This window comes from Oryzias melastigma, linkage group LG24 (genome assembly GCF_002922805.2).
Source record: "Oryzias melastigma strain HK-1 linkage group LG24, ASM292280v2, whole genome shotgun sequence".
Taxonomy (NCBI): Eukaryota; Metazoa; Chordata; class Actinopteri; order Beloniformes; family Adrianichthyidae; genus Oryzias; species Oryzias melastigma.
In genome coordinates, this window is record NC_050535.1 from 16195616 (window position 1) to 16218569 (window position 22954).

General features: G+C 38.1%; 1 protein-coding gene across 1 annotated transcript in view; it reads left to right on the forward strand.

The window, feature by feature from the left end:
* snap91b (synaptosome associated protein 91b) overlaps nucleotides 1-22440 on the forward strand; it is a gene marked incomplete at its 5' end in the record, with an annotated part of 31007 nt that extends 8567 nt beyond the window's left edge. The window contains 22 exon segments of the mRNA XM_036210464.1: nucleotides 504-646; nucleotides 797-872; nucleotides 1314-1416; nucleotides 1494-1587; nucleotides 1661-1772; nucleotides 1857-1963; nucleotides 2043-2084; nucleotides 2933-3006; nucleotides 4966-4971; nucleotides 5435-5447; nucleotides 5527-5654; nucleotides 6890-6963; nucleotides 7058-7072; nucleotides 7510-7692; nucleotides 8363-8461; nucleotides 12295-12366; nucleotides 16122-16208; nucleotides 18480-18541; nucleotides 19214-19267; nucleotides 19424-19507; nucleotides 20710-20820; nucleotides 21131-22440. Of these exon segments, the coding sequence (XP_036066357.1) occupies nucleotides 504-646; nucleotides 797-872; nucleotides 1314-1416; nucleotides 1494-1587; nucleotides 1661-1772; nucleotides 1857-1963; nucleotides 2043-2084; nucleotides 2933-3006; nucleotides 4966-4971; nucleotides 5435-5447; nucleotides 5527-5654; nucleotides 6890-6963; nucleotides 7058-7072; nucleotides 7510-7692; nucleotides 8363-8461; nucleotides 12295-12366; nucleotides 16122-16208; nucleotides 18480-18541; nucleotides 19214-19267; nucleotides 19424-19507; nucleotides 20710-20796 (1715 nt within the window). The 3' untranslated portion in view covers nucleotides 20797-20820; nucleotides 21131-22440.
* Nucleotides 22441-22954: the final 514 nt, after the last annotated feature.

Consider the following 22954-nt stretch of genomic DNA (forward strand, 5'->3'; position numbering starts at 1 on the left):
AATTAAAGAAAACACCTTCTGCAAAACTGCAATCAAACGTATTTCCGCAGGAAATGCAATTTTTCTAGTTTACATTCAAGTTCCTTTCAAAATAAAGTACAGCCTGCATCATATCAGATCCTTTTGAAGCAGCACATTTACTTAAAAAATGCAAGAAAACCAAGTCAAACATGGCTTTTTCTATCATTATGACAATATGTGATTAACTAACCAGTTTAATATTTATTCAATTTGTTACCATTTTTCTTTAAAGCCAAAGAGCCACAATGGAGGGATAACAGCAGCTCTGGAGCCTCAGGTTGCAGACTAGAGAATTTGGGAAAAAAAAGGCTGAACTTGTTTAATGTTAACCAAAGAAGAAGAGACACCCTTTTTATTCTCTCTGCATATTAGTGGATTCTAAACTTGGGTTCTGCTCAAAAGTCAGCAGTAAGATTGAATTGGAAGATGAATTAAACATTTCTTTTTTGTACAGTTAAATATCCTGATATCTGTGTTTGTAGATCTGGTTTCCGCCACCAATACCACCAATGTGAACATCCCTCAGATGGCTGACACGCTGTTTGAGCGCTCCACCAATGCCAGCTGGGTGGTCGTCTTCAAGGCGCTCGTTACTACTCACCATTTGTGTGTCCATGGCAACGAGGTTAGCCTGGGAAAACTTTAAGAGTCTGGAAAAAATAGAATGGAGTAAAATAAATGAATGGAGTGTGGGAAATATAAGCCCCACTTATTAAATATTCATACTTTTTATTTATTTACCCTAACCTATGGTTATAATTCTGTTTTTTTCCAGAGGTTTATTCAGTACTTGGCCTCCAGGACCTCCCTGTTCAACCTCAGCAACTTTATTGACAAAACGGGCTCCCATGGTAAGAATATAGAATTTTAACAGTTGTTTAGTGCATATATGTGACTGTAGGGATAGTTTTTTTTCTCTGTAATCACAAGAAAAAGTAAAAGAAAAACTAAAAATTGTAATAAAACTTTTGATGAGGTGCCGCAAAACACTCATGTTGACAAAGAGAGTAAAACATTAGTTAAGCTTATAAGAAGTTTAATAATATAGCGTTTGTAGACAATGTTCTCACTTTATATTATAATAATTCTTATTAAATATGTAATAAACCTGATTTAGCTTATTCTACCAATAAATGTCTTACTAGCACCCTATAAACAACTTAATAATGTTTGTTAATGATTATGATGATGTGGATAAGATTTAATACAAACAATAAGTTCGTGCATAAACATTAGTGACGCTCCGGAGGACTTTGTTGATGTATTTCTGACTTAAATCCCGTTCTGTTCAGGCTATGACATGTCCACATTCATTCGGCGGTATGGACGATACTTGAATGAGAAAGCCTTCGCTTACCGCCAGATGGCTTTTGACTTCACCAGAGTCAAGAAAGGGTAAGTTTCAAGAAGAAATAAGCTCTGAACACCGCAGCACCTGCTATAAAAATGCTCTTCATCGTGTTTCCTCCCAGTGCTGATGGAGTGATGAGAACCATGACGACTGAGAAGCTGCTGAAGGGCATGCCCGTGCTGCAGACCCAGATCGACACGCTCCTGGAGTTTGATGTGTGTCTTAGTTCTTTTCTCCTTTTGTTGTCTTCATGTCGGCGCTCCCTCATTTGACTGTTCCTCCTCTCAGGTTCATCCAAAGGAGCTGAACAACGGGATCATCAATGCTGCTTTCATGCTCCTCTTCAAGGATCTGGTCAAACTGTTTGCATCCTACAACGATGGGATCATCAACCTTTTAGGTCAGTGACCTGTAAATAGCAGCTTTGTAAATACAAACAGGTGGTGTCTAGACGCATTCACTTTTATTTTTATTTAATTCACAGAGAAATTCTTTAAGATGAAAAAAAGTGATTGTAAGGAAGCCTTGGAGATTTACAAGAGGTTCCTGACCAGGGTGACCAAAATTGGGGAGTTTATGAAGCTGGCTGAGGTAAAACGGGACCGCTCAACGTCGCTTTAAAGTGCAAAGTCTCCAGCTAACATCGTTTTTTCTGTCTTTGCTTCAACAGACAGTCGGAGTTGACAAAAACGACATTCCAGACATCAACTATGTAAGTTACATTTTTATAAAATGTGTTCATTTGCCTTCCCTTGAGGCTCTGGGACCAAAACCATCACTCACATGAATGTCATCATCATCCCACACCATCTCCCTACATAGTGTCTCCACCCCGGGGTTGTGGTGGATCTAGCAGACTCGGATGATGAAGATTGTCCCTTTAAACCCGTTGAGGACCCGGTAACCACATAAACAAAGGGTGCCTTGGTTTACTGCCTGTTCAAGCACAGGATGAAGTGTTGGCATGTCGGTTTATTTCCAGACTAAAATAACTGTGTCTGCATTTAAACATGCATGTTAGGATTGATGTGAGAAATCTCAAGTGTTGGTTTTTTTTTAAATCATGCTTTTTGTTTCTAGGCTCATAAACCTTTACACCTGTATGCTTCATTCTAAAATTAGCTTAAAATGTAAAACAATGTTGGCCTCTCTCACTTCTCGTCTGTTTTAAGCTGTTGTGAACATTATCACAATATTTCATTAAATTATTATTGTTAGTTTTACTATTTTTGGACATTTAAAGAGTACTATTAACATTTCTAAATGACATTTGTTGCTTTATTTGCTTTATTTTCTATTAATGTTCGAGAAAATTCTATAAAAAAATCCACTCTTTCCCAGCATGCACTTCTGGATTAATTATAACAACAAAGAAAACTGCATTGTGATAAAAAGGAAATTAGTTAATGCACAAAAGATGATATGACATGCAACTGTCCTCTGGCAATGAAGGTCCGGAATTTTTTTTTTTTTTTTTTAAAAGGATTTTATGGTTTATTTAAAACAAAACTTAAAAAAAATCCTAATCTAATATTTGTTTTCAATTTCTTTGTTTTTCAGGCTCCCAGCAGTATCCTGGAGTCTCTGGAAACACACATGAACGGTCTTGAAGATGTAAAAGGTGGAAAGAAAGGGTGAGCACTTTTACGTTTAACGACAAAACTTTGATAAGGAGACCTTAAATTAGACAGAGCTCCCTTTTTTTCTCTACTAAGTTAGTCTCCCTAAAGTCTAAAATATTTTTCCAAGTTTCTGCCATGAAGGTAATTTATTTTGGGTGTGACATCACATCCTCTTGGAGCATGGGTCTGCAACCTGTGCCGGTAAAAGAGCCATTTGGGCCTGTTTGGTACTGATCAAAACCTAATATCCAGCTAGCAAGGTTAGATGGGCCCCATTTGGTTTAAAAGCTGAAAATGTGAGCCCCCATGGGTTTGTCCACAGTTTTCGTGGTGGCCCCACCTGTGTTTGCCCACATTGACTTAAGTGGACACTCAGTGGGCTGGGTCGGTATGCTAGCCAGCCACCCGGTGGACAGCAGACCTCGCTGGATTGCTACAGTGAAGTTTGCTAGCTCTCCACAGCAGAGCTTGTTAGCTCACTAGTTTGTTACAGTGGAGTTCACTAAAGCGGAGATTGCTACAGAAGAGCTCACTAGCCTGATATAGCAGAGCTCGCCAGCTTATAAGACAGCGGAGTTCACTAGCTTTCTACAGTGGAGCTCGGAACAGCAGAGCTCGCTGCCTTGCTATAGTAGAGCTTGCTAGCTCGCTACAGTAGAGCTAGCTTTCATGCTACTGTCTCTACTTAAGCCATTTCAATTTTCAATTTTATTTATTTTAAAGGGACAGGACAAAAAAAAAGCATTGTTACACTTTCAAATCTAACTGATGCCATGTCCACAGGCCATCTAGCTAACAGCTAATTTGCAGACCAGGTCCCTGAGCATAAACAAAAAACAACAGAGACACAAACATCATCTTACAAAATACACATATACACATTGTGGGCAAACACAGAAATTGCAGGTAAACCCAATCAGGGCTCAAATTTTCTGCCCAGTTTTAAACCAAATGGGGCCCACGTAGCCTTGCTGGCTTGGTAGGAGCTGGAAAACCTTTTTTTTTTTTTTTTTTTACCCTTTGAGGAAAATTTGTTATTACTTTGCATCCTTACATTTCGTTTTTTAATAATAAAATATATTTATTTTTTGGCACCGAAAATACATAAATATTAAGAATAGATGGAATTCTCTCAAAGTTTAAAGTTGTTTTTTACTTTGACAGAAGCTCATATGACTTTATTTCTTTCAAAATAAAAGACTTCCTGTCCCAAACAGGAACATTCAAGTGAAGCAAATGTATTCCTAAACACCTCGAGACAAAAATGGCATTTTCTCTTGCTATGCTTTAGGTTTACTTTGGTGAGCGTCACCTTTTTTCCTACTTACTATTAAATGAAGCATAAAATGAAACATGATTAGTTATTTATCCAGTTGAAAAAGTATATGAAGAATACACACATCTATATATTTTAGACACTCCCCTCTGCAAGTTACAAACCTTATGCAGCAAAAGATAAAATGTACTTTAAAGTCATAAAACCAGAAAAGATCAGACTTTTACCAAAGTTTTTCCTAGTATTTGTAATCTGTGTATTCTGGAGGAAGCGCAGAGCAAACAAGACCTAATGATGTCAGCAGGGATATAAAAACCATTACGGTTTATCTTCTGGGTTCAACTCAGCCATAAACTTATAAACTTAATAAAAATAAATTAAATCAATGCTAAGTTAGCAACCCTTACTTTTAAAAATGACTGTTATTTGATTTTACTTTATCCAGAGAGCCTCTGTAGAGGGGTAGGAGAGCTCCATGTGGCTCCGGAGCTGCAGGTTGCAGACTCCTGTCTTATAGGTTCAACTCATCCTTTTCATGTACAATTCTTCAAATTGAGCAGACCCAATGTGGAAATGTAATTTTTCTCAAAAAGGAACCTTTAAGGACTCATTAAAAATGCTAGATGGAAGAGATGTTTCCATGTTTTCCTTTAACCCTCCTCTCTTTTATCCTTCTGTTGATTTGGAAACGACAGCGAAGGGTGAGCATTTGTTGACTGCTTTGTTTGGAGTTTGCATAGAGAACTGTGTAGATGTAGTCCCTATATCTCGGCTCTTCCATAAGATGAGTTTAACCTTTTGTTCACATGTGAATTATTTAGGGGCTCATTATTCACTCAAAGTTCCTGCTACCTTGATTCACATGGAAAACAGTGTATTTGTGTCCTGTCTATATGTGAGAGTCACATGATGGATACACTGTAAACAGCATGCATGCTGGTATTGACAATGTGGATCACTGTATGAGGAGTTTTTATTCCATTAGTGAACTTTATTGTGTTTTATTTGTTAATCTAGAGGGCAATGAAATAGTATAAAACACGATGGAAACTAACTCCTCATTTGATCACATGTATACGTCAATATTTATCCATCTAATTTACCCCAGTATGATCAGTTCAAGTACGTTATTAATTGCTTCCTCTCATTTTTTTCTTCTTTTAGGTCCCCAACAAAGGTAATACAAAGTGTAGAAAAGTACTCTTCCATTCTGTCTGACAAATCACATGTGACGGGTTTCTCTGATGATCTTACAGGGTTCTCCAACAAACAACGTGTCCCCCACTTCAACTCCTGCCAAATCTTCAAACGCCGTCCCCACACTGCAGCCTCCTCCAGGGGACGGTGCAGCTGGGGCTGCTGCAGCTCCCGAACCAGCGGAAGAGTAAGTTCTCCTTTCTTTATGATTACCAATTTTTAAAATTATATTCACTTTTTTAATTGGGACAATGCATATTAATCAATGAGCAATCAATTAGCTCATTGTGAACATAAAGAATTGTGTCATCTGCATATAACTGTATTTTAACATTTGGGCATATGATAATTTGTTCACATAAGAGCTAAAGATCGAACCTTGGGGCCCCTCCTCTTAAATCTAGTTTTAAAATAATTAATGTGTGGCTTATAAACATTAATTTTCATGTATTTTGTTTTAGAATCCGATTATTTTGTACAAATACATATTTTAGTGAATCAAACTGGAGGGTTACGGAAGTAAAACCTGATTTTCTTTTACAGTTTGACAGCATGATATGCTTTAAAAATTATGAATTACTTAGTAAAATGATGTTTTTGTCATCTTTCAAGCCAAAACTTTGACAAACAAGCTGTTAAACAGGGTTTTATTATAAAGTGTACCTTCCAAATTTGATACTTTAACCAATAAAACCCAAATGTAAGAAAAGAACATCAGGATTGTTGTCTGTGGTATAACCTACATAATTTAGATTTTTTTTAGAAAAATTGGTCTGTGTTAAAATGGTTAAAACAATCAATCCTTCAAAAATTCATTATAAATATTATTGCAGAAAATTAGCTTAGTTATACATTTTTTTAAGTCACTGACAGACATCACTAAAGATTTGCATTTTGTTCAATTGCTGTATTTAAATGCCACTGCTTTAATTTATGTTCATATAAATATTTATACAGATATGTGAAAGTTGACACTAGCATTACATTGCACTACATTAGTGCACACGATTAATAGAACATAATTAATGTAAATATTTATTTACGCCCTCAGCATCCTGCCGTCCAGCTGTGAGTTCAGCTTGATAAAACTCCATCTAAAATAATATTTTTGTCTTATTTTCTGTGATTGAGATTTTGTTAGATGAAAGAGATAATATGACATTTGTGTCTGATTTCATATTGTGATTATTTGCAGATAATAAGCGGCTGGTAAATACTGCAAAAAAAAAAAAAATTTTTTAATTTAATCGCGATTAATTTTTTGCAGATTGCGATTAATTAGTTACATTTTTTTAATCGATTCCTGGCAATAATATGAAATATATATCTTTAAATTTTTTATTAAAGGTTCAAGTTGAATTGTTTAAAAAGAGCAATAAAAAGCAACACCATAAAAAGTTATGACTTGAATGTTGTCTTTAGCTCCCTGTTGGACTTGGATCCTCTTTCCTCCACTGGTCCTCCAGCAGCATCAGCTGCTCCAACATCTTGGGGAGGTAAGCTTAGACATTTTAATATTGTTTAATTTAACCCTTCATAAATTAGAATAACTGGATTATTTTCCCTTTTTTCTTTTTTGTACCAACGTAGATCTTCTTGGATCAGGTAGGTAACTTCCATCACACCTTTAGGATCTCTCCCATATTGATCTGTTCAACTATTTATTTTAACAATAGGGGACCCTTTAGGGTTAAAAGACATTTAAAAATAGTCATACCAGTACCACATAGTTACCTCCCTTTGTGTCTCCGTAGTCTGAGTACTGTTTTCTTCTGTTTTCTCTCCCTTCCCTCCGCATACTCCATTGTCTGTTGCTATTGGTTTTATAACGGGGCTTTTTTTGGTTGGTTGCTTCCTTATGTTTTTTCAACCTTGATTCGTACAAATGTGGGTTATGTCAATCTATTTGATCAAAAAAATGTTCGTTTTGGATTTTTTTTTCACTTTGCGTCACATCGGTGACTCCTTTTGCTCCTTTGGTTGCTCCTCTTTGCTTTTATTTACCCCCCTTTCCACGGGAATTCCTGACTCCCCGCTGGCAGAAATGGGCGATTCCTTGTTATCAGAACCCGCCCTCACCGCAGAGCCCACCCCTTCCTCCTCCTCCTCAGCAGCAGCAGCACCCGCTCCGGCGGCGGCAGAACCCGGAGTTACCCTAGCTCCTCCTACTAGCTCATCAACAGCTGCCACTTCCCCCGGTACCGCCAATATGGATCTGTTGGGAGGTCAGTGGGCTTCCAGAAAATTCTTGAAGAAGGAATCACTCTGGGAAGCTCAAACCCTAAGAACCATTGCACGACACAATAAAAAACCAGATGGCTGCATGCTTAAACATACACAATCTAAGCACAGCTGGTGTTGTTTGTGCACTGCAAGCAAACAGCAAGACCTGCCACTTTTCTGCACTGGCTTACATTCCCCTTTACTCTTTTTTCCAAGTACGCTTTCTTGTGCTTCAAATTCTCTCAAAAATACCCAGTTTAGTCTGCACATGTACCATTTGGCTGAAATATAGTAGACCACACCCATCGCTCACATTTGTCTTGTTTGATAGGTTGATGTGCTTTTCCTAGAGCACGGACAAAAGCACATCTATCAAACTCAAAGACAAGGCTCCAGCGTCCGATAGCAGCTCTAACCTTCGTAGACTGCTGGCTTGTTTGACCTCTCTGTGCAGTAGATACAGTAGATCCTTGCCTCCTGTGTGTACACCCATCTGTCCTCCCATGTGTCAGTCACCAGTGTCACACAATGCCATGAAGCTGAAGTGTCAGACCAATTTCCTCCTCTAATGTTTCTAACTTACCTTTATTTTCTTAAATCTGTCTCTGACTCTCCTTTTTTTCCTTTCTTTCTATTTCTACGTCTTCCTTCCTTCCTTCTTCGTGAGAGCAGAGGCCTTTGCCACTTCTGCTTCTACCACTGAAGCCCCCGCTGCAGCAGCAGAGGGCGGTGCTGCCGCCACGTCTGCCCCAGCCTCAAACGCTGGATCTGGTGGGTGACTGCGAATGAGTGTGAACACATTTGAAACAAACACAACTATAAGTGAAACATGAAAGGCTGCAAGGTGTCACAAAATGGTATTTGGTATTAGGTATTTGTTTCCTGCACCAATTCTCTTTTTTTTCCTCATTTATGGTGATTTTCCCCAAATATTTTAGCACAATATTACATTTAGTATTAGAGTAATTTCAAATTGGTTTATTGAGTTTCAATACCACAAACTGAATGTGAAGTGTTTTTAATAATTTAATTAGAGCTGAGTATCAATAATAATTTCAAGAAAGGATTTGATTCACAAGAGCCTTGATCGATTGGATTCCGATTTTTTTTTTAATTCTTTTGATTCTTCAATTCAATTCAATTTTTAGTTTATACATTTATACACATTTGTTTAGAAATACATTAATAATCTACTATATGTTTTGAATATATTTATATTAATCTGACACAGTTCACAAACTGTAAAATAATAAGATTGTTAATATCATCCAGTGTTACATAGATTCTCTAAAGGAGAAGTTCTAACAAAAATGTTCTGCTTCTCCTGGAGGGAGTTTCAGTTTGGCCACTAGGTGGAGCGCGAGCTATAGCATTACACCTTATTCTAGAGGAAGAAGAAGATATGAGGAAAAAAACTGTTTTAGACCAAAAATGGTTATCTTAAAAGATATTTCCTTACAAGAGTTTGGAAAATGTATGCCTGTGAGTTTATGAAGATGTTCATTCAGTCAACAATGTATGATTACCAAGTGTTAGCATTAGCTGTTCTATGGGAAATTCCATTAAACGTTAGCATCAAGCTAGCTGACTTTAGTTTTATGTGCTAAATCGATCTATATTTTTATGAATAGATTATTGATCTATTAAGCTTAAATTGATTCAAATCGATTAATTGATTTTATCAACATAGTCTTAAATGTAAAATTCAGTTGGTCCATTTTATTAATCATTTGCCACTGATCAAAACAACCAGATCTAATGTTGGCTCTTAAGAACTATTGGATGTTTGGCTCCTGTCAAGTGTTTCACATTGAACTTTGTGACTTAATTACATTTATATTTAACGGAATTTAAAATGTGTGCTTTATCCTGACACTTTGTTGCTTATTTAACCCTAAACTTTTAGCTTCTCTTTGTGGTACGTGTATTTTATTTTATAAAATAGTTCATTTCTCTGCAGTGGGCTGCAAGGAGTAGTGATGCCTGTTTGTTTCATTTTTTCAGCATTTTTGGACACATTTCTTTTTCTTTTGGTACGGTTGTTACAGCAACCCACCGTCTTACTATGTTTCTATGTCTTTAAGTTTTAGGTTTCTACTAGTTAAAAAATATGCTTTTTGCTACTGGGATTTTTCCAGATTGCGCTTGGTTTTGATGGGATGATTAATAGATAAACAGAGAAACAGCCAGAGAGAAAATGACTTTTTTTTTTAACATGAAAAGTACTAGAAAGAGGATACCTGAAAGTATTTGTATAGCTTCTTTGACCTTAAAGGGTAACCAAACTCAAACAAAATCAACTTTTTTTGTCTGTTGATCTCTATAAATGGGGCTAAAAGTACTATCTGTTGATCATTGCCAATTTTTTGACAAATTAAAATAAACTTGTTTAATTCTTGAATATTTATTCAAATGCTGTCAAAGGCTGTCCCCCTACAGGTTGAATTGAGGTATTACATTCGAATTTCGTGATTAGTTAAACTATTTAAGTCCCACATCATGATCTGCAGCTCCACTAGTGATAACAGTCCTTTTCTCCGGCCCCACCCCTCTGTCTGGATTTTCACATTTTGGCTGTGGGCGGAGTCAGTCTCCTACTTCCCTTTGGGGCATATTACTAAGGTGACTTAACCAGACCAAATCATTTCTCGAAAAGATGTTTATCTTCTGTTCCCTCTCAGACACGCCCCTCAGCTATCAGTCCTCTTACTAGAACATATTCAGGGTCGCTTCTGACCAAAGCGAAATTCACCTCTAGGTCCTGTTTTGGCTTCAACCAGCCGGATTTTTATGAAATCATTCCTTTATGCACATCTTGTTCACTTCATAGCTTGAACTGGATTTCATCTTGAGCCCTTCTTCGGGTATTCACTGATTCGTCTTTCCTTCAAAGCCTATGAGTAAAGGTCTTCCGGACTTCCTTCCTGCACATTAAGTCCATCATGCTTTCTTTTTTTGTTACCTCGGTTTTTAGAACTTGTTTCTTTGTGAATGCTCAGATTTTCTAGCAAAAACATAAAAAGTTTGATTTAAAAATCTACGAAAAAGAGGTTTGTGTCACTGTGAAATCATGAGTCTGCTACTGTTTTAAGTGTTTTAACCAATATAGTAATGCACAGGTAACTTTTATTTGAAGTAAAGTTTAAACAGGTTGTAATTAATCGTATTAAATCCTTAGAATTTAAGTTCTTTATGTAAACTTGAAGCATCAGCATCATTCTGAAGATCAGGTAGACTTAGTAATTATGAATCTCGTTCTGTATTTTACCTTCAATAGTTCAATAAGTTGGTCATTGTTTTTCAGTTCAAGAGCATTGTCTAATGTTTTTCCTCCTCTCTATGTGTTATTTTTGTCTCAAACCAACCCCCTGCTCCCCTAAAGACCCCTTTGCCCCTTCAGACGGTAGTGCCAATGCCGCATCTTCAGGTCTAGATCTTTTCAGCATGATGACAGAAGAGAATAACAGTCCGCTGGACGCCTGTTTTAGCTCTGCTGCGCCCCAGTCCTCCCCATCCCCTTCCTCCTCTCCCCTCTTCACCTCCTCATCCAGCGTCATCGTCACCACCGCCACCATTTCAGCCACAAACACCTCCAACCCTGTGACTGACCTTTTCAGCGGTAAACCATAGAGAAGTGTGTGGTTCAGCATTCATCTCAGTGTTGCATCCATCCACCTCCCTCCTGTCTTGTCCCCCTACCCCCAGTTTTGTGCATTTTCTGGAAATATTAAGCCTTATCTGCACAGAAATGTGTAAAGGCATACAGGTATTTTGACAATTCTGAATGTGGTTGTGCATGTGTTCATAGATATGTTTGACTCCGTGCCAGACTCAAGCTTCACGAAAGTGGAGCCTTCTCTTGGCGCTGAATTGCTAGCAGGTACTCCTTTTTGCACGGCGTGCGCTGTCTTGTGTGCGCTCCTATTCTCCTTCTCGCTGCCTGCCTTGGCTTAAATCAGTGAGCAGATAAAAAAAAAATGAAAAAAAGAGGATGAGATTGCTCTCTTACAGGTCAGCTGAAAGCTCTTGAGCAGTCTGGTCCTTTCCTTAACCTCCCTACCCTTTTCTGGAATGCACTGCGTGCTCTGCAACTACAATTAATGCAATCACTTGACCAAGTGTGGGTTTAAACATCATCTCCATTGCCTCCTCCAGCGGATGTGTTCAGCTCCCCCGCCCCCAACAACCTTTCTTCAGCACCCACACCTAAAATTGACACAGGAGCCATCCTGAGCTTGTTTGGTGGTGGGTAACTCATACGATTGCCATGGATTCATCAAACCTGACAGATGATGCTAACGAAGGCTTTTGTGGTCTTAACTTTTGGGTTTGTGTACATGAATGTCCACTTCATCCGATGAGCAGCAAATTTCTCACCACTTTTGCAGACATTGAATGGTATTTAACAAACTAATTCGGCTTGTGGACCAACAGTAGCCTAAAAACAGCCACTGTAGATTTTTAACAAATACAATTCTTTGTACTTTCAAGGTTTGAATTTGTATTACAGCCAATTTCTGATCAAATCTCATGTTATTTCTCCCAATGCCAATGGATGACCTGATGTGAAACGGTTTGATGGGGATTTCTGCCGCCTGCCACAGACTCCACAGGAGGAGATGCCCCGGCGGCTGCTCCTGCGGCTCCTGCAGCCCCTGGTGCTGAGCTGATGTCAGGTAAGTACCAACGTGCATGAAAATACAAGATATTTCATCAATGTATCTGCCTTTCTATAACTGCAAAGAAAATTGTTTGTTAACATATTACTCTTTCAGAGCATGCAAATCTTAGATACCTTATTTTCCAGACTATAAGTCGCTCCAGCGTATAAGTCGCTTTGGATTATAAGGGAAAAGTCCAACATTTATGAACAAATTCAACAAGCCCAACATAACGTTGCATTTGACACCGAAAGCGATTCATGTATCAAATTCAAGTCCACTGCCTTTTTTGACGTGCGTCAAATTTAATGCTCAATGCTTGTCTAAAAATGTGTTCATAAACTAGACGCTCCCATCGCGTCTGGAGAAGCTATCTTTTAGCCTCATCACTACTTGATGGAGGCTTTGACAGGAGAGCAGCCTTTTTCTTTTTCTTTCTTTTTCTTTTGTTACGTTCTAGCCTGCAGGAGCTGCATCTGAATGACGTGTTTTTAGCTGCTCTTCTGTCTGTTTGTAACCCAGTTCGGTGGCTTGCTGTCCCGCATTAACCCAGGGAGAGAAAACTCAAACAATAATAATAATGTCTTGATGCACATAAGAAAAACATCACAACGTTCATGAGGAGAACGATCTGATTCTCAGCCATGTTTGTTTTGGACGGCACTTCTTCTTCTGTGTTTCTGTCAGAAGCAAATACTGATACAAAAACCAACAGTGCCCTCTAGTGGTTGTTAGAGGGAAACAGCCACTTAAAGGCAACTGGTTGTTAGTGGGAAAATAACAAATATATTAGCCTATTTATGTTAAACAAAATCATAAATAAGTCGCTCTTGAGTGTAAGTTACTGTCACACCCCTGGCCAATGTATAAAAAAAATTTGACTTATAGTCCGGAAAATACGGTAGTTTCTTAAATATAATTACAATTGACAATTTGAATTTTAGCCTATTTTTTGCACTTCATTCAATTTCTTTAAAAATACATTTATACAATGGTTGTACACGTTGCTGTAGTTGTGGCATGACCTAATTTTTTTTATTTCCTTTTTTTCTAATAAAAGCAACATCTGAGTGTCCAAGTTCAGTCAATCAATCAATCATACTTTATTAATTCCAAGGGAAACTGGTGGACAACACATACAAGACACATTGCCCAATGGTGGGCAGCAGCCAGGCATAAATACATTGAAGTACAAGCAAAACTACATCAACATAGAAGCATATTGATGTAATATAGATGAAAAGGTCCACAAAAACGGACTCTCGCGTCCAGCCTAGTGGTGGCCGTGCGTCATTGCACAGCGCTCTCGGGGGGCCAGAAAAGAGAGTCACCGACGTTGAATCTGGGGAAAGGCTCATGGAGAGGGGAAGAATGCAGGATTCCAAGACAATGGTCTTAGCTTATCGCACCTGCGGTGGGTTGTTTTGGTTCAGTCAAAGGGAGTGAGAGCCCTTGGCTCGGGGGTTTCTGATTAGAGATGATTGTTTAGGTTCACAAATCCTTCATGTATTCTCTTATTTTAACTCACATTTTTACAACCTTAGCAGATGGATCATGGTGAAAAAAATATGTGCATTTGTCCTTTTACTTAGAAATACATTGAAATCTTCAAAGATTGTTTATATTATAAGTTTTAGAAACTAAGGATTACTCCTAAAGGGGCCACACCACGATTTTCTCAAGTTTTTCAGAGTAAATTATATCCATATAAATGATCATATATTACCTTTCAAACACTAAAATTAATTATTTATGAAAAATTAGTCATTTTTGCTGCCTCTTTTTATAGGTAAACAACTCAATGGGGCACTGCCTTTTGCTCTCTGAGGGTGCCATCCACTTCATGACGTCATCCTTGACATATTGATGTAGTCCTACATACAGGGCAGTTTGGCCATTTATCCTCAAAATTAGCCACAGAAAGAATGGTGATGGCTAATGGGTTCAGTTTGTGTAAAATCCAGTCAAAAGATGCAGACATGCTAGCGAGGCTATCTTATCACTGCTAGCTCAAGCTGCTAGCTTTGCAGAGAAATGGTGTGTCCGAAATCCCCCCTAATCCCTAAATACTAAAAACCTATATAGTGCAGGACTATATAGTGCACTGGATTTTAAAGGTAATTCGGACACACAGGTATGACGTCATCGATTTCACGAAGTGAAAATCGAATAAAAAACAAAATTTCACTGCGTTTATTTATGACTCCACTGTGTTCTGATGGTTCGAAATTATTTGACCGCAATGCATTGTGGTCTATATCCGTTAATCTAGTGAGCATCGATGTATGCTAGTTTTTCTCAAAGACTTCTGGGAAATTTCGAATATTTCAAGTGTGAATTAGTAGATTCGGACAGTTCGTTATAGTGAGAAATTAACAGTATAATACACTTAAAAACTCAAAAAGTAGAATTTTCATGGTATGGCCTGCTTTACATGATAAGAAATGTGTCTAAAAAACTCCAAAACTGTGAAATACAGAAATTTACAGGCTAGAACATAGATGAAGACATACTGATTCACAAAAACAATGTATTTAATAATAAAAAATATATATTGTAGTTACAACCATTAAACTGTCCAGCATCTTTTTAAACTGATTTCCTACCTTTTTACCTGAAATTTAAAATGTGATTTCGTGGTATTTAAAAACAGCAAATTGTGGTTTTATCTAAATGTGTGTGTTTTTCAATTTGCAACTTGATTTTTTTGTGTTAACTGTTTCTTTTAACTTTTGTATTGTCTAAAGAAATAATTGTTTGTTGCTTTCAATAGATCTCCCTTTAGTAGCTTTTTCTTGGTAATTGATTTAAAAGCTCTTTAATTGATATCCTATACCTGGGCTTAACATTAATTTACACTGAACGGACATGTGCAAAATATTGTATCTTTTGTGATAGCTTCATCGGCTTCAGCAATTTCCCTGCTTACTGCTCAACTCTTTGCCTGCCTTTCTATGAATGCCACAAACTGCTGAAGGTTTCTTTGTCACTCGCTCCTTTAAAACCTCATTTCATTTTCTTTTTGTCTCCCTGGCATCTATGCTTTTGCTGTCTTTCTCTCCGTCAATCTTCCCTGATCTCTTTCTCCATCTGGCTCCCGCGCTGGCTCATTTCTTGCTTCCTGCCGTTTGATTGGGTGAGTTTTCCCTGCTCTTTAACATGCTAATTTCCCACAGTGCACTGCATTGCAGTGGTGCGACACAAGCTTGAGTGCCCTGTCCCCTCCGCCACCGAGGAGATTGATAGTTGCAAAGTGTCCGTGTGATGGAGAAGTATTTTTTACAGCTTCTTTGGCGTGTAATAAGTTTTCATTCCAGCAGCAGCGCTATAGCCCTCATTCCATTTGCAGCAAACACAATATCAGCCCAAAAATAACTATCTTTACCAATGAAAATGTTTCCTTGACATTTTTACAAATTTCAGGCATCTTATTACCACAAAACTATAAAAAAACACAGAATTTTTAATTACTATAGTTAACATGATGTGTCCCCTAATTAAATATGACAAAATCTGAACTGTCAATGTGACATAAATCTGCCTATTTAGCAGTTTTGCTATTTGATTTGATGATAACGACTGTCCACATAATCCCAGTGTTCTCTATTGTCATGGAGATATCTCATTGGTTGTCATGGTAATCCCCAATAGCAGGAAGGGCTGCTATTGAGTCATGGTAGAGTGTGAGAATAGCTCAAACTGAGGGATGCTAACATGTCCCCCCTTTTGCAATATCTCCCTTCCTTTCTCCTGCACCCTCCTTGCTGTAGTATTTGATGGCCTAGGGGATGTAATGAAGCCTACTGTGATCCCCCAGGTGGGGGATGTTGACACCTCCATGGCTAACATGGCAAGTAGTAAGTAGTAATTTAGACAGTCACTGACATAAAATAAGCACCTCATGAAAGCAATTGTTTGACATTGGCTTGTTAGATTGAAATAACTCACTGGAACTACCATGTCGCCACATTTTGACGTTTGGTTAAGGGCCCCTCTATGTCAAAAATTTACGTTTTGGGTGTCACCAATTTGCTGTTTTTTAACGTGCTGGTTGTTCCCAACCTCTGGGTCGTGAACCGGAACTAGTCCAGTACCGTGACGCAGAGCGCACTAGTACCCTAGCCCGGTACCGGTTCACGTCCACGTCGGAGTCGCACCTGGTACCGCATCTAGTGCCAGGTTAGGGTTATGCGTCGTTTCCACTGAGTGGTCCAGGCAGGACTGGGCCGAGTCAGACTGGGGTTTTGAGCGTCTCCATTACAAAATGAACCCGTTAAGCAGGACCGTCTGGTACCACTTCTGGTCCCCCGTTAGTCGTAGGTCCATAGAAAAATAGAATGGACCCGTTGATTAGCGGAAAGGTTCTACGACATCAGCAAGTGTCCGACCAGCGCTTTTCCTGACTCAAGATCCAAACTGAAAGTTTTGTCCACTTTTCGGCCATTTTCTTCTTCGCCATTGCAAAATTCTTGCAAGGAATAATACATTATTTACAGACAGTATTCCCCTTATTCTAGGGTTTTGAAGACCGGAGATATGGAGACCCTCCCCCCTCACACCTGTTTCCGTCTCACCCGACCCCCGCGGCCAAAGAATGTCCATACGATCCGTATCAATCCATATTCATCATCATCCGATCGTGCTTTTTAAAACATTTTTGAAGAACACTGGAGTATTGATCAACAAAAAGACTTTTTTAACATTTCTAATTCAGAACAATAGACTGTCCTGCAACGTATCCTTCATCCATAATAAATACCTGCTCTGGATTACAATGATCCTCCGCGGTTATCTTTTTCATTTTCTGTCTGTTTCTAAGTCAGTTGAAGCAGCTTCTGTTTCGCTGTTTTGACGCACAGCTATGACATCAGTACACCTCACATGCGCTTTGATGGTTAAACACTCAAAGTAAACCCTCACTTGAATTACCCGGACCATTCTAAACCGGCCAAGAGGGGACTGGTCCGTTCTGTACCACTCAGTGGAAACTACAGATTAGAGTACTGGTACAGGGTTTGGGTACAAATAATGGACGAGTCATGAGGACCAACCAGCGTCCGGTACAGCGTCTGGTACCGCGTCCTGACGGTTGCGGACCCTTGATTTTACGAACCGCCAGCATGTCAAAAAACAACGAGTTGGGGACACCTAAAACGTCAAGAAGTGACACGGAGTGGTCCTTAACCAAACGTCAATTTGTGACGACTCGGGGAAGAGAATGTGTTGGGATGATAAAACTCAAAATTGTGCTGCAAGATTTTTTTTTAAGTTTGGTATATGTAGTTATAAAGTTATAAAGTAGTTATAAAAATCTGCAACTTTTTGTTTATTATAATAGGTAGCTTTTTGTTATTTATTTTGAACAAAGCATACCATTAGATTAACTTAACAGCATTATAGATGTACTATTCAAATACAAATCAATAGAGTGAGGTTCAAAGGTTTGATTTAATGCTTTGAAACATTTTTTTTACCTCTTTTGCATTGACTGTATATGAGAACCGGATTGAGTGACCCCTCCCCCACTCACATTCCAAACAGGAAATCAGCTGCTTCCAAGAAGCCAAAATCCCGTAGACTTTATTGAGAAATAGCTATTACTTAGTCGTTATATTTATCAGAATGACAATTTTTGCTCATCAAGATGTTCTTGATATTTCCAATTTTTGTCTTTAATGACAGATGTTCAAGTTATAAACTGACCAATAAAAAAGTATGTGGTCAAACACTAAATGTTCGAACTGCTTGATTTACAAATTTGATTGGAGTGGTTGTCAAAGAAATGTTGACTCAGACCAATCACTGCAAACTGACAACGACTGGCTACAACATGATAGCATCAGTATTCCAAAAAATGTGGACGGAATTGATCTATTTTAATTGGAGCTGGTAGTAGGCTATTTTCTATGGGTGACATCACACTCACTCGATCCAGTTCTCCTTTGCAGTCGATGGTTAAAGGAATACTCTGTTTATGTCGATACAGTTTTATATTGTGGCTTTGGGTTATTGCCCCAAATGTCAAACAAATGCATTTGTTGACCCCTTCTGTTGTATTTTAACACAATGGTGCACGTTAAAACAACCATTTTGCGGCATCTTTTTCTCTCTTTCACTCTTTGCCCAAGATCTCACAATGGGAACCCCAGCGGCCCCTCAGGTAGCTCCCCCTAGTTGGGGTGCTCCCATGGTAAATGTTGTCTGTGTCTTATAGCATGGAGTGGAGCCGCATGGCAGACAGGGAACCTTAAAGCATTTCCTTCATCCACCTCTCCAGGTTCCAGCCGTGACCATTTATTTATCTAAGAATCCGAAATGGTTTAACAGTGAAAATGTTAAAGAAAATCAATAAGTATTAAACACTGATATTGATAAAGCCTTTCCAAAGTAGACACATACATCTGCATTAGTGTTCAAACAGACCCAATTTAAAAGAAATAAAATAAATCTGGAATAAATACTGGAGAGTGATGAAGTGAGCAAACTAAGAAGCTGTTGCTTGGAAACTATGCTTATAAAAGAGCAATTTCCTTTTCTTTTAAGCCAATTTAGTGCCAAGTGGTTCTCCCTTCATTGCTGATCATCTTCATTGACACGTCTCTATTCTGACAGTAACTGCCTGCTTCAAGCTTTTCTAAACCTGGTACATTTCTGGGCATGTGTCAATAAAGAGCCTCACCCTTGAAGTAACCTCTTTTTGTTACGGCATATCTTCGTTTCCTGTGTTTGGAATTGTCTTTCTTAACCATTGTTTGTTGCGTGCCTTTGTATGTGTTTATTTTAAAGCATTTAAGTCTGTGTTGTTTGTAGTACAGTAACATCCCAACCCCTCCTGTCATTCCCGGTCCTTCCACACCTTTAGACCATTCCCATGGGTGTCGCTCCTTTTATGGGGACTTACCCCAGCTTCACCATGGTAAGATGACCACTCCAGTTTATCCTAGCAATGTCCCGTTTGGACATTACTGGATAATGATGGACAATCAGCCCATTAGGTGTCCCTCACTCAAGCATTAGGAACCAGAAAATGTTTTTCATTGTCTGTTTTTTGCCTCTATTTTGTACCTGAAAGGCGGGGGCACCAGCTGCCGGAGCGCCTATGATGCCCATGGTCAGGCCAGGCTTCCCTGCCACTGGAGCGGCCCCAGGAGCACCGGTAAAATCATTTCAGTAGAACTGTTTGATGAAATTTTATCTCAGACATATTCTTTAAAAGGAAAATGGGTCAAAATCATTAGATAAAAAATACTTCATTTATTCAACACAATATTATACTTCATAAGGATGTCATCATTCTCTCCCTCCTTCTTACTCATGATGTAGAAAGAAATAAACCTAACAGGATAAAATAACTAAGGACAAAACAGATTAAAACAGTCACATAGCAAAACACATTGAAAAAAAACCCACATTTAAACCTCAATCTGCGCAGACGGGCAAAGGGAATGATATCCCACAACTCCTTGCGCTGCCAGATCTGACAGGAGGCCCAATGTATCTGTGACCATCACTACAAAAATTAACCACAAATCCCATCATACAGTGCATCAGGTGCCTTGCGGAACGCCAGTGTTTCCAGAATAGGCAATTTCTTGCCCAAGTGGGCGGTTTAGATTCTAAATTTTTGGGCAAAAATAGTTTTGGGCTGGTAGACATAACTGGGCATAAAAATGCACTGAAAAGACAGACAGCGATGAACATCTGAAGACTATTATCTAAAAAATATGTTGACAATAACAGGTTTTTAAAAATCAAATCACTCTGATATGTTTCACAAAGACAGACACAAGACCTCACACGGAAAACAGAAATGAACCTGATGCTAAAAACAGCCAGCTCTGATACGACTCTACAGCGAAAAACAAAAAAATGACTAGTTTTTACTGAAAAGAAGAACTTTTATTTTTAATTCCAGGATTTTTTTTCTGTTGTTGTTGTTCTGCAGCATGTTAATATTTGTATAATTTTGACAGGACACATTTTATAGAGAGCAAAAGCTGTTGAGATATTTATAAGTCAAATTTTTTATATAAAATGAAATACAAGCAAATACATTTTAGTTTTTTTTTACTATTTACTTTATTTCTAAAATGTATAATTTTGTCAGAATATATTATTATGGAGAGCAAAATATTTAAAGTTATTTAAGGTTTAAGTTGATTCATTCTGGAATAATATTCCTGTCTGTTTTTATCCATATTTATGTTTAAAAAGTTACATTTTAAAAGTTTTTACCAATTTAGATTTTTTATGTGGTCAGAAAATGTTAATCCTGTTCGGCCCGTGACTTACTGCGTGTTTTGGATGTTGCCCCGCTGTGCGATTGCGTTTGACTCCCCTGTTTCTCTGCATCCACAGATGTCTCCAGGAATGGCCCAGAGCCCCAGGAAGCCCCCACCTCCCCGGAATGCTCTGGATGACCTTAACATTAAGGATTTCATGTAGATTCTCCAAACCCTAAATTCCGAGGTAAAAACATTCATTTTTACTGTTTGCAGTTGGGAATGTTTTATTAATAGGAATTAGCTGAATTTGTTTCAGTTGTTTGGCTCTTTGCACTTCGGCAGGAAATATCAGACTAATAATGATTAAATTAAAAAGTTGTGAAATATCCCTTAATATTAGCTATTTCAATATAACCATAAAGTCATAAAGAATAAAGGTTATAAAACTAGCAGAAGGAAGCACCATTTTTCACTATTGGTAATTTTAGTTTTGATTTCACTAAAATGCAATGATTTATGTTCTGTTCCACTGAAGTTTCTTTTCTTTATTGCAGGTTTATCATTGTGTCTGAAATTCTGTGGATGTGGATGTCTGCACTCCTCATGCCCCCTCCCAGCCAACCAGCTATCATCTCTTCAGTCATGGCGTCCAAACTCCCAGCAGCCTCTACCACTAAAAAAAGGAAAAAAAAAACATAAAAAAAGGCAGCCCTTCTTATCTTATCTAATGTTGTAGCACAACTGTGAATGTGAACCGTAGATACAGAAACCCCGAATTCTGTTTGTGTGTGTGAATGAGTGTGTGTATAATTCAGTGTTTACCTTTACACAAAATACAAAAACATCAAAAAAAAAAAAAAAAAAAGAAAAGTTAACGTGTATTTAGATTTATGCTGGCTTTCGGCATATCAAGGGACTCGGAATGGTGGAAATTTGCTGGTTCGTTTGTGCATCTTCCAGACAAGGGACATGTGTTGTTTAGATGTGGACTTTGTTAGGTGTAACTTCACTGGTCGACCCTGCTCCTTTACCCTAAATGTTAAGACATTGAGCTACGTTTAATGTCTCCTTGAAACTGCTTGGCCGCTCATTCTCCCACCTGTCCACTTTAAGTTCCTGGAATCAAAGCGAAAGCTCTGTGAATCTGGACGTATCGTCATCAAGCACATACTATAGTTTTAGTTTCTTTTTCTTTTCAGTTTTTTTTTTTTTTTTTAGCGACTGTTTTAAACATGCAAAAAATTTGTGAACTGTGTTCAAATTGAGATATGCATTGTAGATTATTTGAAATGATAGATTACACATATTTTCGTCGATACTTCTTTTGAATAAAAATGTATCATATATTTTTAGTTACTTTCAGTAAAAAGGGAAAAAGGCAAGTAGACCGTTAGTTCCCCACGTTCTTTGTACATCTTCCCTATACTTTGAGGTTGTAATCAACCGAGGTACTGCCCAGATTACGTTCTGCTGCGCTCCTTGCTGGTGTGGAGTGGTACTTCCTCATAGCATGCAACACAGGTCAATTAATGAGATGTATTTTACTACTCTCTCAGAGCTCTTTTCCTCGTCTTTGGTCTCTCCACAGGAAGAGTCATTGTGAGGCTCTCGGGAACGTGTTTGTGGCTGGATTTGGGCCTGAGCTGTTTGGGTCAGTTCGAACACAGCAGCAGTCAGTGCACGAGCTCATGCGCTGCCGTTGCTTTGGAGACTCATTGTGAAGCACTCAAGTATTTGCTGGATGTTTCTGTGGTATTTATTTTAAAAAGTGACTGTATCTTAATCCATTGTGGCATTACCGATGTGTTGAAAGAAAAATAAAGATGAGTATTAAACATATAAAGTGAAAATGTGGATAAGTGAAGGCTGTCAGCTTTTCTTTTGAAAGTTGTTTTTTTTGTCAAATTTACTGTTCACATAAACCTTTTGTTCCAATTGCATGGGATTCAAAATGATATGCAATAAAAGAAAAAAAACTATAATATTTGTAATTGATCACTTAACTCTGTTTGGGTCAATGTGGTGTTTTGAGGTCCACTAAAAAAAGAAAAAAAGAAAAGAAACATTGAAACCACTAGCTCGTCTGTCAAACTTTAGAACCCTTTGGGGCAAAATGTGTGAAAAAGTTTGCTCACAACTGGGCTAGAGGCAAGAGCAAGCTTCTGTTGGAATGCTACTCAAATAATCCTATTCAAGGAGGTTACATGCAGAGAATGTTAAATGAATGCCTGGACATCCAAAATTAAGACGTACTTCAAATAATCGAGTGCACTGCAAACTTTGTCAATCTACCAAAGATTATTAATCTTAAAACTAGTTATACAATCTTATTGATCTTGGCTTTAGATCTAAACAAGTGTGTAAGATTATTAAACTTG